At 41.1% G+C, this 14,283-nt stretch overlaps 1 protein-coding gene across 1 annotated transcript in view; it reads left to right on the forward strand.

The window, feature by feature from the left end:
- Positions 1-14,283, forward strand: part of NAA25 (N-alpha-acetyltransferase 25, NatB auxiliary subunit) — a 30,236-nt gene that overhangs the window by 5,054 nt on the left and 10,899 nt on the right. Inside the window, exons 4-15 of the mRNA XM_080559376.1 lie at positions 703-821; positions 3,096-3,170; positions 3,962-4,069; positions 4,511-4,589; positions 5,028-5,139; positions 6,329-6,418; positions 6,780-6,949; positions 7,710-7,822; positions 9,588-9,795; positions 10,599-10,688; positions 11,454-11,634; positions 12,248-12,347. Coding sequence (XP_080415502.1) covers positions 703-821; positions 3,096-3,170; positions 3,962-4,069; positions 4,511-4,589; positions 5,028-5,139; positions 6,329-6,418; positions 6,780-6,949; positions 7,710-7,822; positions 9,588-9,795; positions 10,599-10,688; positions 11,454-11,634; positions 12,248-12,347 — 1,445 coding nt within the window. The remainder of the gene's footprint in view (positions 1-702; positions 822-3,095; positions 3,171-3,961; positions 4,070-4,510; positions 4,590-5,027; positions 5,140-6,328; positions 6,419-6,779; positions 6,950-7,709; positions 7,823-9,587; positions 9,796-10,598; positions 10,689-11,453; positions 11,635-12,247; positions 12,348-14,283) is intronic.

A 14,283-nucleotide genomic window follows, 5' to 3' on the forward strand; every position in this document is an offset into this window, starting at 1 on the left:
TAGCTCAGAAAGGGAAAAGTGGTTGTTAAGTACTTCCACTTCTGGTCATGTAAGAAAATTGAAATTAGATATCTTACATATGTACGTGAGTGATATGTAAACCATGTGAAAACAGTGAAAGACAAACTGTATTTTGGTTTTTAATACTACACTGAGATGTGATTGTTTTTCATACTTCTGTTTTTTTCTTAAAGTTTTAAATATCATAGTATCGTAAGTATTGTGTCATGATAGGCCTATTGTTAAGAAGTAGGGTGTGAAGTATTTCATTTGTTAAAGGTATTAAAACAGGCAATTGAGAAAGAACAGGATATGACTAACGTGGACAAACCTGTGGTAAGAGTAAATAATTGGATATTAGGCTCTGAAAATGCTTTGTGTTTTGATACATAATTCACGTGGAGGCATCGTTCTGCCAGGACTGGAAGTCTTGATTCAGTTTAATGGTCCAAAATAGATAAACTTGCTTAAGGCAAGACTTAGAAGTATTTCTGATCAGTTGTTGCTGTTAAACTATTTTTGTTTCTTTGAGCACTTCCCCTGTTTGTAGTGCATGGGGTCTTCCGGGAGAGAGTACAATTTCTGTGGTCGATGAGCATAATTAGATTACTCTTCAGAGTATCACTGATGCTAATTTTAGGTAGCCGTGCTTTAAATTTAATCCCAAATGTGTCTCAACTCAAACCTGTGGTTTTGGTTTAGCGGAGCTGGTAACTAAACTGTATGAGGCAGCTGTGAAGAAGGTCCCCAACAGCGAAGAGTATCACTCTCATCTCTTCATGGCCTATGCCAGGGTTGGAGAATACAAGAAGATGCAACAGGTACGATCAACGATTTGTGTTCTGGTTGTTCTGAGGTGTCACTTGAAGTCTTTATCATACTGGTCAGGCCTCTTCAAGTTGCACGTAATCATCCAGAAAGCTAAGGCTGAGCTGGTGCAGGAGTTAGTCTGCTGTTTTTTACGGAAGGGCTGAGAAAGCCGTTATCTTAGGGAAAAGATTACATGAAGACAAACGCTTCCTTTTCCTCACAAGAGGTGTGATAAGTGTGCCTTTCGCGTGCATATCTGAACTGGCAGGATATGCTGACGATTTGGGGATGGGAGGTTTTTGTCAATTCGGGTTGCACAGTACGGTAGTTACCTATGAGGCAGCGTGTTATGAAGGAGTTAGGGAGTAGGTACAAGAAGATCTAGCGAGATAGCCTGATCCATGTTTTCAAACTTGATTTCTTCCTTAATTTGCTGCCCTGCGTAGGAAGAACTATCTTGCCCGTGCTTTTGCCTCTGAAATCCTACGTAAAAGTAGGCTTGTATAGGTCATAACTCAGTGAAGAGAAACTTAAAAGTGCTTTCTTTAAGTACACCGTCTCAGCTGGCAGAACGTTGTCGTACTGGTTAGCTTTGTTTTCAGCCCTTCCGAATTAGGTGCCTGGAGAATGCCTATAAATGGAAGATTCTTTTCAGAGCATGTGCGCTCACTCTTCTGTATAAAAAAGCACAGAGCCAAGTAAATGACTCCTAAACTCCCTGTTGCTCCCACTGTGTTAAGGTGACTTGAATTTTTGTGCAAGAGTGGTTTAAGTACCTAAAAGGATATATTGAGTAGTAGTGGTGTTCTCCATTCTAAGAATGCTGCTTGAGATCAAGCTATAGACAGGGACAAAGTTATTGATGTAAGTGAAATTTGCCAAGGTTCTTCCTGCTTGATATGTATTGTGTAGCTGAATATCCAAAAAGTCAAGGTTAATTTAAAGCATATTCCAGCTCCTCTCCAAGTGGAGCTACATTATATCTGATAGTCCGCTTATCCATAACCAGAAATTTTCAGAGATGCTGTGATAAATGCCTGTATGGAGTTAGTTTTGGTCTCAATTTTTTGCTTGTTTCAGTTTGTTATTATGTGTAGGCTTTAAATACTCTTTTACTGATCAGCCTGAGTTATAGTAGCTCAAATAAGAACTTTATATATGTTGGTTATAGCAAACCTAATACTAATAATGTGTTTGGGGGGTGGGGGGAGTGTTTCCAAAAATCTGAGCAAATTATACTATGATTTTTTTCTGATTAAAAACTAAGTGTAGGTATTCCTGTCCATATATTCTATTTTAAAGGCTTTATTAGCTTCAAGCGGAACATGCGCTTTCCTTTCCTTATATTTTAAGGTTCAGAATTTCCTAGGAACCTGAGATCACTGATATATCAGCACTAGGCTGTGTAAGACTGAATATCACCAGAGCCTTGCTTTAGCTGTGGTAAAGGATGTAGCACAGGGATGCTAACTGGTTGGAGAGTGAAAATAACCCTCAGTTGCCTGTGTTCTGGGGTATTTCAGCTGAAAATAATGGGAAGTGCAAACTGAGAATACAGTCAGAAAATGAGCAGAGAAGTCCTACAGAAGGAATAGTATACTATTATGTATAATTTCTTACAATTAATTTTGTTGGGGAAAAAGCATTGTCTGTCATTCTATACAGACACTGGAAATCTGTGAGAGAAATGCCAGAACAACTGTTTCTATGCTAGGCTAGAAAATCTGGAATACTTTAGTTCTGCTTTGATGCAGCCAGGCTTGCTGCTTGACCTTCGTGTAAGCGCTGCTCTGCGTGTACAGGTCACCTCATATCTCCGGTATCTCGGTGTGTGTGTGTCTGAAATGAGTGAAGGGCAGTTGATTACCTGAGGAAGGCGTGTGATTTTTAGCGTGCCTTTTAGCACTAACCGAGCGTGCTAGTGACAATCCACGCTGGAAACATCTCCCTTGCTCTTAAAGAATAAGTCTTCGGCTTCCTGATGCAGTTACCATTTCTAATTAAAGCTGTCATCTGTTCAGGCAGTCAGACGTGCACATGCTCACTGCTGTTCCTTGTCAGACTTGCACATAGTATTTGATCTTTGAAATGGTTTCACCTTCTTTCTTCTTCCTCAGCAGTAAGTTAGGTATTGGAAGGGCTTATGGGTTAATAAAAATCCTCTGCTCTAGCTGCTAATTCTGAGTTATTTCTTGCCGTCATTGCTGCTTAACTTGTGTTGTCTGTCATGAGAGTTCGTAAACAGATGTGGTTTAGGATTAATTATTCCGTCTTCTATTTTTCAGGCTGGAATGGCACTTTATAAGATTGTACCCAAAAATCCTTACTATTTTTGGTCCGTGATGAGCCTGATCATGCAGGTATGTACAGCGTTGCAAATGAGTTTGACTTTCACTGCAGGTATAGTGCAAACAGAAACGCTTTGAGTGAAAATATAGAGATATTTTAAGTAAAATGTCTGTTTTAACCATTTCTGTGTGATGCTGGGAGGATGGAACCCTCCTGAAACCGCATTACTGAAATGGTCAAAAACAAATGCAGTGTTTTTTAATGCAGCTTAACGGGTCTGTATAAACATGATTATACAATTTGAGTTCTTCTCTTATCTGGACTGGTACCCTACTGTCTCTCAAGTTAGAAAGGTAACGAATAGCATCTGTACCCCCGTAGACAGAACTGTTCTTCTCTGTCACTAGGCTATAAAGGTTCTAGGAGTTCTGGACGTAGCACGTCTTTCAGACTGCAGAAAGCGTGCAGGAACAGCAGCTCAGCTGTGCTGCTGTTAGGTTGGTCGACTGCTGCTTGAATGTGCTGACAATGTGTTGGCCAAGCAAAAAAAAAAAAAAAAAAATAAGCACAGAGGCGTTAGTTACATTCTCTAAAATACCATACCATGGAAAATAGAAGCATGTTCGTGCTACATGTTATTTGCTGGGCATCTTGCTTGTCTGGATTCTCTATACAATGTAATCGAGAGCGAGGGTTTCAGGGTGCTTGTTTAAGGCAGAGAGAGCAGGGTTGCTCTCTGCATGTTGTAGGTGGTTGTTCTGAAGGCGTGGGTTGGGGATATGGGGTTAAAGCATCTGATTTACCTTCTTTCCTCTTCTAGTGGGGCAGTTGGAACTGTTACAGTAATTCTTCCTCTCTTTAGTCTATTTCAGCGCAGGATGAAAACCTCTCAAAGACGATGTTTTTGCCACTAGCTGAAAGAATGGTGGAAAAAATGGTGAAAGAAGATAAGATCGAAGCTGAGGCTGAAGTAAGGCTTGCAGATATTTTCAGCTTGACTTGAATGTTACTGAGACAAGGAATGCAGCGTTAAAGGAAGCTGATTATTTTAACAATTCTCTGAGATGATAATCAGTAGTGTTCTGGAAGTAATGTGAATGTGGTGGGACAGAAGGAAAACAGAGCAGAGGGCTGGGAGAGATGCGTAAGAGTGTGGCCAAGGAATTTTTTTGGCATTTGATTTGACAGATGAAGTACTTGTTTTTGCTCCCTGGGAGGCCCCAAGAGAAACTTTAGGACTGAGAATGGAAAAAAGACCTAAATTCCTGAGTGCTCCACCCTCTGGGATGCTAAAGATAGCTTTGCAGTCCTTGCTATCTCCTAATGACAGTAACAAGAGTCACTTTATTTCTTGGCATACCTGTATTTGTTTTACTGGCAAATTTCATTGCATCCTGAGCTTTCTTTTAAGGTCGAACTTTACTACATGATTCTGGAACGTTTGGAGAAGTATCAGGAAGCCTTAGATGTTGTGAGAGGAAAACTAGGAGGTAACTTTTCTGTCAATTAATTATCACAGTTGTGTGGTGGAACAGTAGTTCTCTTTTGCTTCGGGTTTGTCCGCTGGCTACAAAAAAGCTGTAAGCAAGCCTGACTCTCAGCAGCAGTTTCAAACATTGAAGCAAACTCTGGAGGTGATCTTGTGCAGTTTGCTTTTACCGAACTGCTTATGGTACCTAAGCATTATATTCAGTGATGAATTTTATCCTACGTTTTTATGGACTCTTTCTTTCTGGTGATTAAAATGCTTTTGAAGTTTTAAGGAATTGGGATGTGAAGATTCCCATAGGAAACCTGGCCTTAGTCTGAGGGCCTTTCTTCTGTTGCATTACTGCTTTGTGTCCTTGGCTGTAAGAAGATGCTTTATTCAGAACGTAGAGAAGGAAATGCATTGATTAATTAAATTTGCCCTTCTGTTTTTAATTTAGAGAAGTTAACAAGTGAGCTCCAAAGCCGCGAAAACAAGTGTATGGCAATGTACAAGAAGCTGTGTAGGTGGCCAGAGTGCAACGCGCTGTCGAGAAGGCTGCTGCTGAAAAAGTGAGATGATGATTTTGCAATCCTACTGAGAGAGCTGAAGGAAAAATCCCGGCTGGCTGTGAATTGCGTCGTTTAGTGGTTCTTATAAATGGTTGTTAAAGCAGAAGAATATCAGGTTCTCAAAGCATTTCCAAACATTTACACTCCAAAGCCTGAGGAAGAAGGCAACAAAAGAGAATGCTAAAGGACAGTGGTGAAGGTCGCAGGGGGAGTCTGTGTCGGTAGCGTAGTTGCTTCTCTTTGACTGAAGGCTGAGTTCAGCGACATGTTCATGCAAAAATCCTGTGTTTTCCCTTCTTATTTCTGAAGGCTGTGCTGGCTGTCCAGCTCTTTTTTTTTTTTTATGGTGGGAGAGGAGAACAACTGCATTTGTGTCTAATTTTCTGGTACTTCGTTTCTCTCACTTGGCCAGACTTTATCTTGGGAAATGCATGCAATGCTTTGAACAGATGCATCAGAAGAGAGCATGCTAATAGACCAAATCTGTCTCTTGGAACTGTCAGGAGAGATTTGTCGTTTGGTCTTTGTATTTAGCTACGTCCTAAGCTTAACTACAAGTTAAATACAGAGTCTTGAAGATTAGAAGGTCCTGTATCCACTGTCCAAAGAGACGGCAAAATGTTTATTCCAGAGAAGTTGTTCTTGGTACTAATGTTTGATAGATATACTTGCAGAAGGCAGAACTGGAGGAAAATAAGAGTCTGTTTTTTAGACACTTGAAAGTAGTAAGGGGAGAAACCATCTCGCCACACTGACAATGAGTAGAATTAGTTAGTATAAGGACATTTTATTTGCAGCTTTACCTCTTTGTACGTGACATCTCCTGTTCTGTACTCTGGAATTGTTCTGAACACAGGGAGGTGAAACTTACGGTTTAGCATTTTGTGGAGATATTCATGAGCTGAGTCCTCTGGTTGGAATGTAAATATTAAGCTGAGAATTTGTAACTTGTCTCAATTCTTTATGGAAATTGTCTCCTTTAATACATTTCAAGAAACTCTGAATAATGGCATTCTTCTCAGATGTGAGACCTTTTAAAGGAGAAATGATTCTTGGTACACTTGTGTGTTCTGTAATACAAGTATGCTATTCCTTAAATTCAGTTTTTGCAAGGAATGCAGTTTTAGAAGTGAATTACTGTTTTGGCAGTTCCCTAAACTTTTTGTTCTGTGCGTGCTTTTTGTTTCAGCTCAGATGATTGGCAGTTCTATATAACTTACTTTGATTCAGTGTTTCAACTCATAGATGAATCCTGGGCACCTCCGCTGGAAGAAGAACAGTAAGTTAACAGTTCTGCAGTGGATTTGGTTTTCCTTTGTGATACAGAGGACTTCTTGCCTTCATGTACTGAGTATAGTGTTGTCCCTGTCTTTGGGTGACTTCCTGGTGTCAGGCTCCAAATGATGTCTTCTCCCTGTTTTATTTTGGAGGCTGGCAATAGTCTGTTGGAAACAGCTGTATAAAGTGGTTTGTATGCTGTAGAGCTCTTCCAGTTCGTATTTTTCACGGTGATTGAATTAGAGAATCCATCATGCCAGATTTCCTTAAGAGTGTTCTGGGAATATGCTGAGCACGTGTTTTCAGTGCCCTAGGAATGGGGAAAAAAAATCAAGGAATCTTTTGTTTCTGTAATTGCACAGGTCTTTGGAAGGAGAGGTACACTATTCTATAGAGCAAGCTGTGAAATTTATAGAAGAGAGGATAACAGAAGAATCCAAGAGCGCTCGGCCACTTCGGGGACCATATTTAGCTAAACTGGAGCTGATTAGACGTTTGCGTTGCAGAGGTTGTAATGATGAATATAAACTAGGTAAGAGCCACTAACTGGATGATAAATTAATCTTTGGGGGAGAACTCAAAACAAGCTCTTTGTATTCAGTGTGAATTTAATTCAGCAACGTGGTATTAAAATCTCTGTGCTGCTTTCAGTATGTAAAAAATTTTGAAAGCATTAGAAGACAAGGCTTGAAGAAAGGAAGGTAGTTCAGACTACTCCAGGCTTGTAAAAGCAATCAGGGAAACATTTAAAAGGACCTATTGGATTTTAAGAGCATAAGATCCATTACGTTTTGATGAAAAGTGCATTCCTGATGCACTGCTTTTGTAGAAAGTCATGCTGTTTAGCTGTAATAATCTCTGGGTGTTCTTTCTTTTTTTTTTTTCCCGATAAGACCAGGATTTGTTTTCTTAACAACTTGCATTTAAAAACTGCAGTTAAGGAGTCGGTGAAGGAGAGAGTATGATTACAGCAACATCTGTGCTTACTGGTTCCTTCTGCATTTCCATCCAAAAATAACTAACGAGATAAGCAGAGACACTGTATGCATGTCCGTTATGCTGAGCTCTTATCGGCCAAAGTAGCTTGAATGAAACTCTTAGGATTTTGTCTCTCTCTCCTTGGTTATCAAAGACGTTGAGCCTCTGGTTAAAATCCACAGTAGTGCAGCTATTTGTTCTGTAACTCAGTTTGTGATCTCAAAGAAAAAATGAGTTAAAGATTTGTCACCGTGATTTCATAGGTTCAGCTTTTAATGGAGCATGTTAAAAAGATGAACTGGCCTTTTTCCTAGGTGATCCGGAAGAACTAATGTTCCAATACTTCAAAAAATTTGGGGACAAACCCTGCTGTTTTACCGATCTCAAAGTATTTGTGGATCTCCTCCCATCCAGCCAATACACAAAAGTAAGTAAAGACTAAGATGGTGGCAGGAACTGCAGCGCTTGTTTGCTCTCTTGGACCTTTCTCTTGAGACACCTCTGGGTCATATTAAGAGATAGAGAAAAGCTGAATTTGGGTCTGTTTGGAATAGCGAATAGGAGAGATGTATTTGCTGTTACACAAAGCATCCTTCTCCTTTCCCTTCCTACCAACGCCATGCTTTTCCTGTTAAAGTTGTATATTGAATTGGAAAGATCCACTTTCTTATCGATGCAGGTAGGGTGCTACTTAGGTGTCTTGCTTGGCTCTGCTGCGGTGCTGAAGAATTGGCACACTGATGCTGATCAAGGGGAGACCAAGGGACCTATTGCAACTTACCCAGAATCTTTCTGAAACGAGCTCCCTTTAATTGAAAAGCCCGTTTGTGCAGGGTCATGAGCAGCTCGTTTAATGACTTCAGCAGCTGGGAATCCCGTCACTCTTCCCATTGTTTCTCTAAGCTATTGTATAAAAAGTAGTGCTGGCTAAGGCTAGACAGCTGTTGATAAAATGTTTGTAAACAAAGTGCAGAGAGTGTTGTTGGTTTTCATAGCTTATTAAAATATTTTTTTGACTGGTAATGTAAGCTCTTCGTACAGCCTTACTAATAAGGAGAAAGATGGCCTTGGCCTGTATGTGTTTCTGCTGATATTTTAAGTCAGAAGGTGTGTTCTTACCCCACTGGCAACAGATGCGGTCAGTAGTATAATTAATTCACAGTTCCGGAAGTGGGGGTACCATTGCAAGGTAACCTGTGAGTCTGGAAGCATTGAACGAGTGTTATTTGTTTTTTTTTAAGAGTTCTTAACAAAGTTACAGTTCAGTAGCTGAGGATGTGGTGATCTTGCTGGGCCAATATGCAGATACTCCAAAAATAATTGCCATAATATCAGTCTTGAATTTCTGGAGACATGAACTGAGGTATGCAATGTAGTGATTTGCTTGCCCTTGCCCACCTCAGTAAAATCTCAAACTGAAAATATTTTCAACAAAATCTTCATCAAAATCTATGGGAAAACTAGAATTTTTGTGCATGGCCATCTGTTGCTTCTACCTAGATGTCATGAATGTTTTGCTTTATTTTCGTTTTCCCCAGAGCATGTATTTGCAGTTCTTGTGTTTCAAGACCAAATGTAGTAAGGCTGAATTCATTGGCTTTAACTCATTTTTAAGTCTGTAAACACGACTGAATTTTAAAGCAAGGAAAAAAAAAACTGCTCACTTCTCGTTGTTGTGAGAAGTCTGCTGTCTCCCATTAAATAAAGTTGTAAACAAGAGGCTGCTTTTCTTACAACTTAATTTGAAAAAGTCATTAATCAAAGATGATGACTTCACTGGGCGCACTGCATTGCTTCAGAGTTGAGAGAAAATATAGCTAGTGCACAACCACCATTTCCTGTAAGCGTGCTGTAAAGCCTTTTGGTAACTAATTCTTTTAATTGCGTAGGTTATTAGTGTGAGCGTTAAACAAGTGCTTGAGATCCCTGTGTGTCAATGTATTGGAAACTTTCCTGAGTTTTTTTTCCCCCCTCTGCTTGATGAAGCTCACTAGGCTGTTAAGCAAAACCCTAAGGTGCTCGTCACCTCCTCCACGCAGGCCGCCAGAAAACCACTGACGTCAGTGTGATGTCAGGGTTTATACCCGCACTTCCACCTCATTTCTTTTCTTGGTTCGAGGGAGGAAATGTCGTCTTCTGTTCATGCAGTCCCAGAGGCCCTGCAGAATTTAACAACTGTGTTTCTCTTTCAGTTCATCAGTCAATTGCTGGAAGTAATCCCCCTGTCAGCGACAGCAGAGAGCGAAGTCGCGCTGCCAGCTGATATCAAAGCCCTCCAGCAGCACTTGTGTGTGGTGCAGCTCACCAGGTTGCTCGGGATCTATCACGCCATGGATAAGAAGGAAAAGCTGACTGCGGTCCGGGAGTTGATGTTAAGATACCGCCATGGATTGGAGTTCGGTGAGGAAAAAATCTTGAAACTAGTGGTTGCAGTTCGCTCGCAACTCTTTGTGAGTAAAAATTCAGTTTTTCCAGGGGAACAGAACAACACAAGCTCTGGCCTGTATCGCTGGTGTATAGCAGCCGTCGTGCAGCTAGATAATACTGTGTTCCCTCCTTTCTGGCTACAACCTTGGTGTACTTGAATAAATATATTTCCTTTTAATTTTCTTTCTTTTCAATTGTAAAGTAAATGAGGCATTCCTGTGTAGCTCAGATGGTCCATTTGTATGCTTGCAAAGTTGCGTGTGCCTTTAAGCAAAGCCAGGTTTTATCACTGGTGTATGTAGGACAAAAATATAGGCGTTAATATTTATTTTTAAATCTTGCAGTTGTCAAAGTCCTTTCTTGTTCCATCAAGTGTCAACATATGAGGTGGCCAGAATTATTTTTCAAAGTCATGAGCAGAAATTTCATCATTACCAGAAAAAATAACAGAGTTTGTTTGAAGAGCTGTTTTCTTTCAGTGCTTCTATCTGGAGTTTGAATCCAAGAACAAAAGAGCTACAATGGGAGACAAAAAAATGTGCTGCTTTCGCATTTCAAGCAGAATGAATTGGAAAAAATGTATGAAGAGAGATAGCATGTGTACAGCTGTTTCAGTTATAAAATCTGGAGTTTTCTTTAGAAATTAAGCAGTGGTTATCATCTGCCAGATGGCTGTGTCACTTGATAATGCTGGCAACGTGAGAAACAGCTGACAGCACTGTAGTGACAAATATTTTAACTATGCAACTCAGGGTGACTTTTGTTTTTCTTTTTAGGGAAAACATGTTTGAAAACTGAGTTGCAGTTTTCAGATTATTACTGTCTGCTTGCAGTTCACCTGCTGCTTGATCTGTGGCTAGAGGAAGGTATGTTTGTAAAATTGCTTAATGCTACCTGGGGCGGTAGTGGTAGGGAGACTTGGGTCCCTGTGGCCGGCGTGTACCTGGAGTGCCTTGTTAGTCCTGTAGCTTTCTGTATTTTTTTTTCACTCTGAGGTATTTCAGGAGCTTCTTTGTTCGGCTGGCATTTGAGCTTAATATCACTGACCTCTAAAGGAATTTTTTTGATTAATTTGTGTAGGTCCTGGCAGAGCTTTGCTGCTGACTCCTGCAGCTCAGTGCTGTCCCCAGGAGTTTGTTCTGAGTTTCCCACGTAGATACTGTTTTTTTTTCTGTCCCTTTGCACGAGTTATGCTGACAACTCCCTTCTGATACCGGAGATGTTTTGAGAGTATTTCTTTCCCTCCCTGACATACTTTGTCTACTGGATCCCTGGCTTCCGGACGTTTGCTGGGATGTGCTGCTCTGTCTTCAGTATTCCTAGATGCCACATCTGCTCTGCCCGTTAATTCCAGAGTCTGTCCCCAGCGTGTGAGGGTTGTGCTCTGCAGATTTGAGCTGGCTATTCCCTGTGCAGAGTTACTTCACCTTTCTTTCAGAGAACAGCTATGATGCTGGGGTGGGTGCTACATTTTAAGGGCAGCAACATGACAGATGAATGTCATCCCCATGTTTAAATGCTGAGAGAAATGTAAAATGAGGAAAGAAGCTTTGATGCCAAGGTGAATTGTGCTGTCAGCGTTAAGTGTTCCTCCCTGATCATACCTGCATGTGTTTTATCTTTGTCACCAGGTGAAGAAACAGCTGTGTGGCAGTGCCTCACTTTCTTAGAAGAAGGGTTATCTCATAGTCCTTCTAATGCTCAGTTTAAATTGCTGCTAATTCGAATCTACTGCAGGCTTGGTGCATTTGAACCTGTTGCGGAGCTCTACTCCAGCCTTGATGCAAAACACATACAGCACGACACCATCGGGTGGGTAGTATATACTGAGAATAATTGGTGGTGGTCATTTCCACTAACAAGTCCTGAGATCTTCTGTTGTCTATGCTGCTGAAAGTTAGCAGATTTTCACAGTGTTCTGTAAAATATTCTGGAATTATGTGAGACACATCTGCTATGGTGTGGTCCGCCTCTAGTGGAGTATCTTTCCTGGGTGATTTTGGTCAGTTCTGGATCTTGAGAATATTAACTAAACAATCTGAAACTTGTGAAATGTGTATATCTTGATGTCAGTTGTAGCTAGGTGTTCCTGCTTGTGTCATTACTCAGCAAAGTGTGGGAGTGCTAGTTAAAGCAAACACACCAAATGTCCTTGCCTTGGTTAGTGTCTAAATAAGTAAAGTTCGTGCTCACTTAAGCTGGATGGAGGAAGTCTTTTTTGTTTGTGTTAGGAAAAAATAAATTCCTTTCTTTACTGTTAAAAGCTTAAATCCTAACACGGATGTTGTGAATGCTCCCCTGTTAAGTCTCCAGAGTCTTCAATAAAACTGAAGTAGGCTGCAGGTCTCTGTTGAGAGCTGGATTTGAAATTAAGGATTCCCCAGCACGTGTGCTGATGTTTGACTTGCGTTGTGTTGTGTTGCAGCTATCTTCTGACACGCTATGCAGAGTCGCTGGGCCATTACGCTGCTGCATCCCAATCCTGCAATTTTGCACTCAGGTTTTTCCACTCCAACCAGAAAGATGTAAGTTGAATGAAACTTCTGCATCCTTGTAACAGAGCGGTTATGTTGAGAATGCCTTAACAGCAGTCTGTGCCCTGTGTAAGAGCCCACAGAACTGTAGTGGGTAGTAACACAGGAATAGTTCATGCAACTTTGTGTTTTTGCAGGTATTTGTAATTTACTGTTTGATGGAGTTTTTCTTTAGCTTTCTATTTATACAAGACAATTTGAATGCTTCTCAAAAAAAAAAGACGATTACTTCTAAATGAATGGATTGTGATTTAAGAAAGTAAGTGAAATGTAATGTGGTAAATAAGTGACAGAAGTCATATGACAGCAGGACTTTGGAAAGTCGTACAGCAGCCTCGGGGATGGTGGGCCAGGACGTTGATGGCATACGTGCGAGTCCTTTGTATCGCACTCACTGAAGCAGAATGTCTTAGGGATGACTGTCCTGGGCACGCAGCGGTGTGGGCAACGCACACCGTCATAAAACGTAGTAAAAGTGCAAGGAACGAAGTGGGAGAATTTCAGAGGAGAAAAACTGACTTTTGAACCGACAACTAACTGCATTATTTTCAAGTGGTAGGATCAAATTGCAAAGCCTGGTCTTGTACTAACGGGAGCGACCTGCTTTGTTCAATTTGCCCCCAGAAAGTGGTGTGGATTAAAAGAAAGTGGTCTTGAATGAGAACCTTGGTACTGGAATGGAGGAGACAAGGGAGGAGAGTAGCTGAATTCCTCCAGGAGATCAGGTGCTTCCTAAGATGCGTGCCATGAGCGAAGCATCTGTCATACTTGTAGCTTGCTGCTTAGTAGCTGCGCTTGTCATTAGTCTTGCTTGAAAAGAACACTGTGAGCTACATTGACAAGAAAAATCAATTCTGTTTCAGCATTCCCATGGAATTATGAAAAACGGGCTGGGTAGGGGAACAATGAAATAACTCATTTCTGAAATCTCAGTGGAAATGCATCGGGCAAATAGAACCAGCTGTAGTGCAGAACAGCGGTAGGGAACTATATGCACAATGCTAGTCCGCCTCCTTAAACCTTGCAAGGCAGTCCCGTTCTGAGGAGTGGGAATATGTCCCTGTATTTATGTTATATAGTCTGATCCTCTGTGAGAGGTAGGTGAAGAAAATATTCAGTTTATGTTGTAAGAAACAAAGGTGTGATCTAATTGTAACTCTTCCAGCTACAGAGCCTTTGCAGGCAGCTTAGCCACTGGTCGTACAACTTGCTTTTGCACCATCCCAGCAGTAGATAACATACAGGAGCTGTCTGTACTGAATAGTAAAGATGCCTAAAGATGCTAGGCAGTAATCCCTCAGAACAGTATCCTTGTGCTGCTGCAGCCCGGGTTATTCCTAGGTACAAACTACCAGTTGCCATTTACCGGTGCCTGAAAGGTAGCTGCTGAGTTACTGTGACCTGTCTGACACAAATTTCACTGTAGGGAAGGGGACGCACATGGATCATGAGGTTGGAGCTTGCTCTCGTCTGCTTCCCTCACTTGCTGATTGTTTAAACACTGATTCTACTTGCTAAGATTCTCGGGGTTCCTGGGTGCGATGTGTTGTGCTGGAGTGAAGCTGTGGATCCAACCAGCTTTCTCCTAAATGTCTGTTGTTGGTACTGGCAGCTTTTTTTTTTTAACGAGGAGTGACTTGTTCAGTCTCATTTAACATCCACCGAGTGACTTTTTAACGAAAAGCATACCTGGAACCAACTGTCCAAATAAAATGTTTCACTGCAGTGTGCCAGGTGAAAAAAAAGTGAACTGAAAAAACTACCAGATGTGATTTGTCTGCTTGGGAACGCAGTGTTGTAAAGCAGCAAGAAATCATCTCTCCGGGGAAAACCCTCTGACTGAAGTAGAAGAAGGTTATTCTTTTTGGCATGAATGCTGAAGATGCTAGCGGAGCACAAGCTGGCTGACTCCAGCAGCTCAGCATAC

Source organism: Anser brachyrhynchus (assembly GCF_964034855.1).
Source record: "Anser brachyrhynchus genome assembly, chromosome: 17".
Taxonomy (NCBI): Eukaryota; Metazoa; Chordata; class Aves; order Anseriformes; family Anatidae; genus Anser; species Anser brachyrhynchus.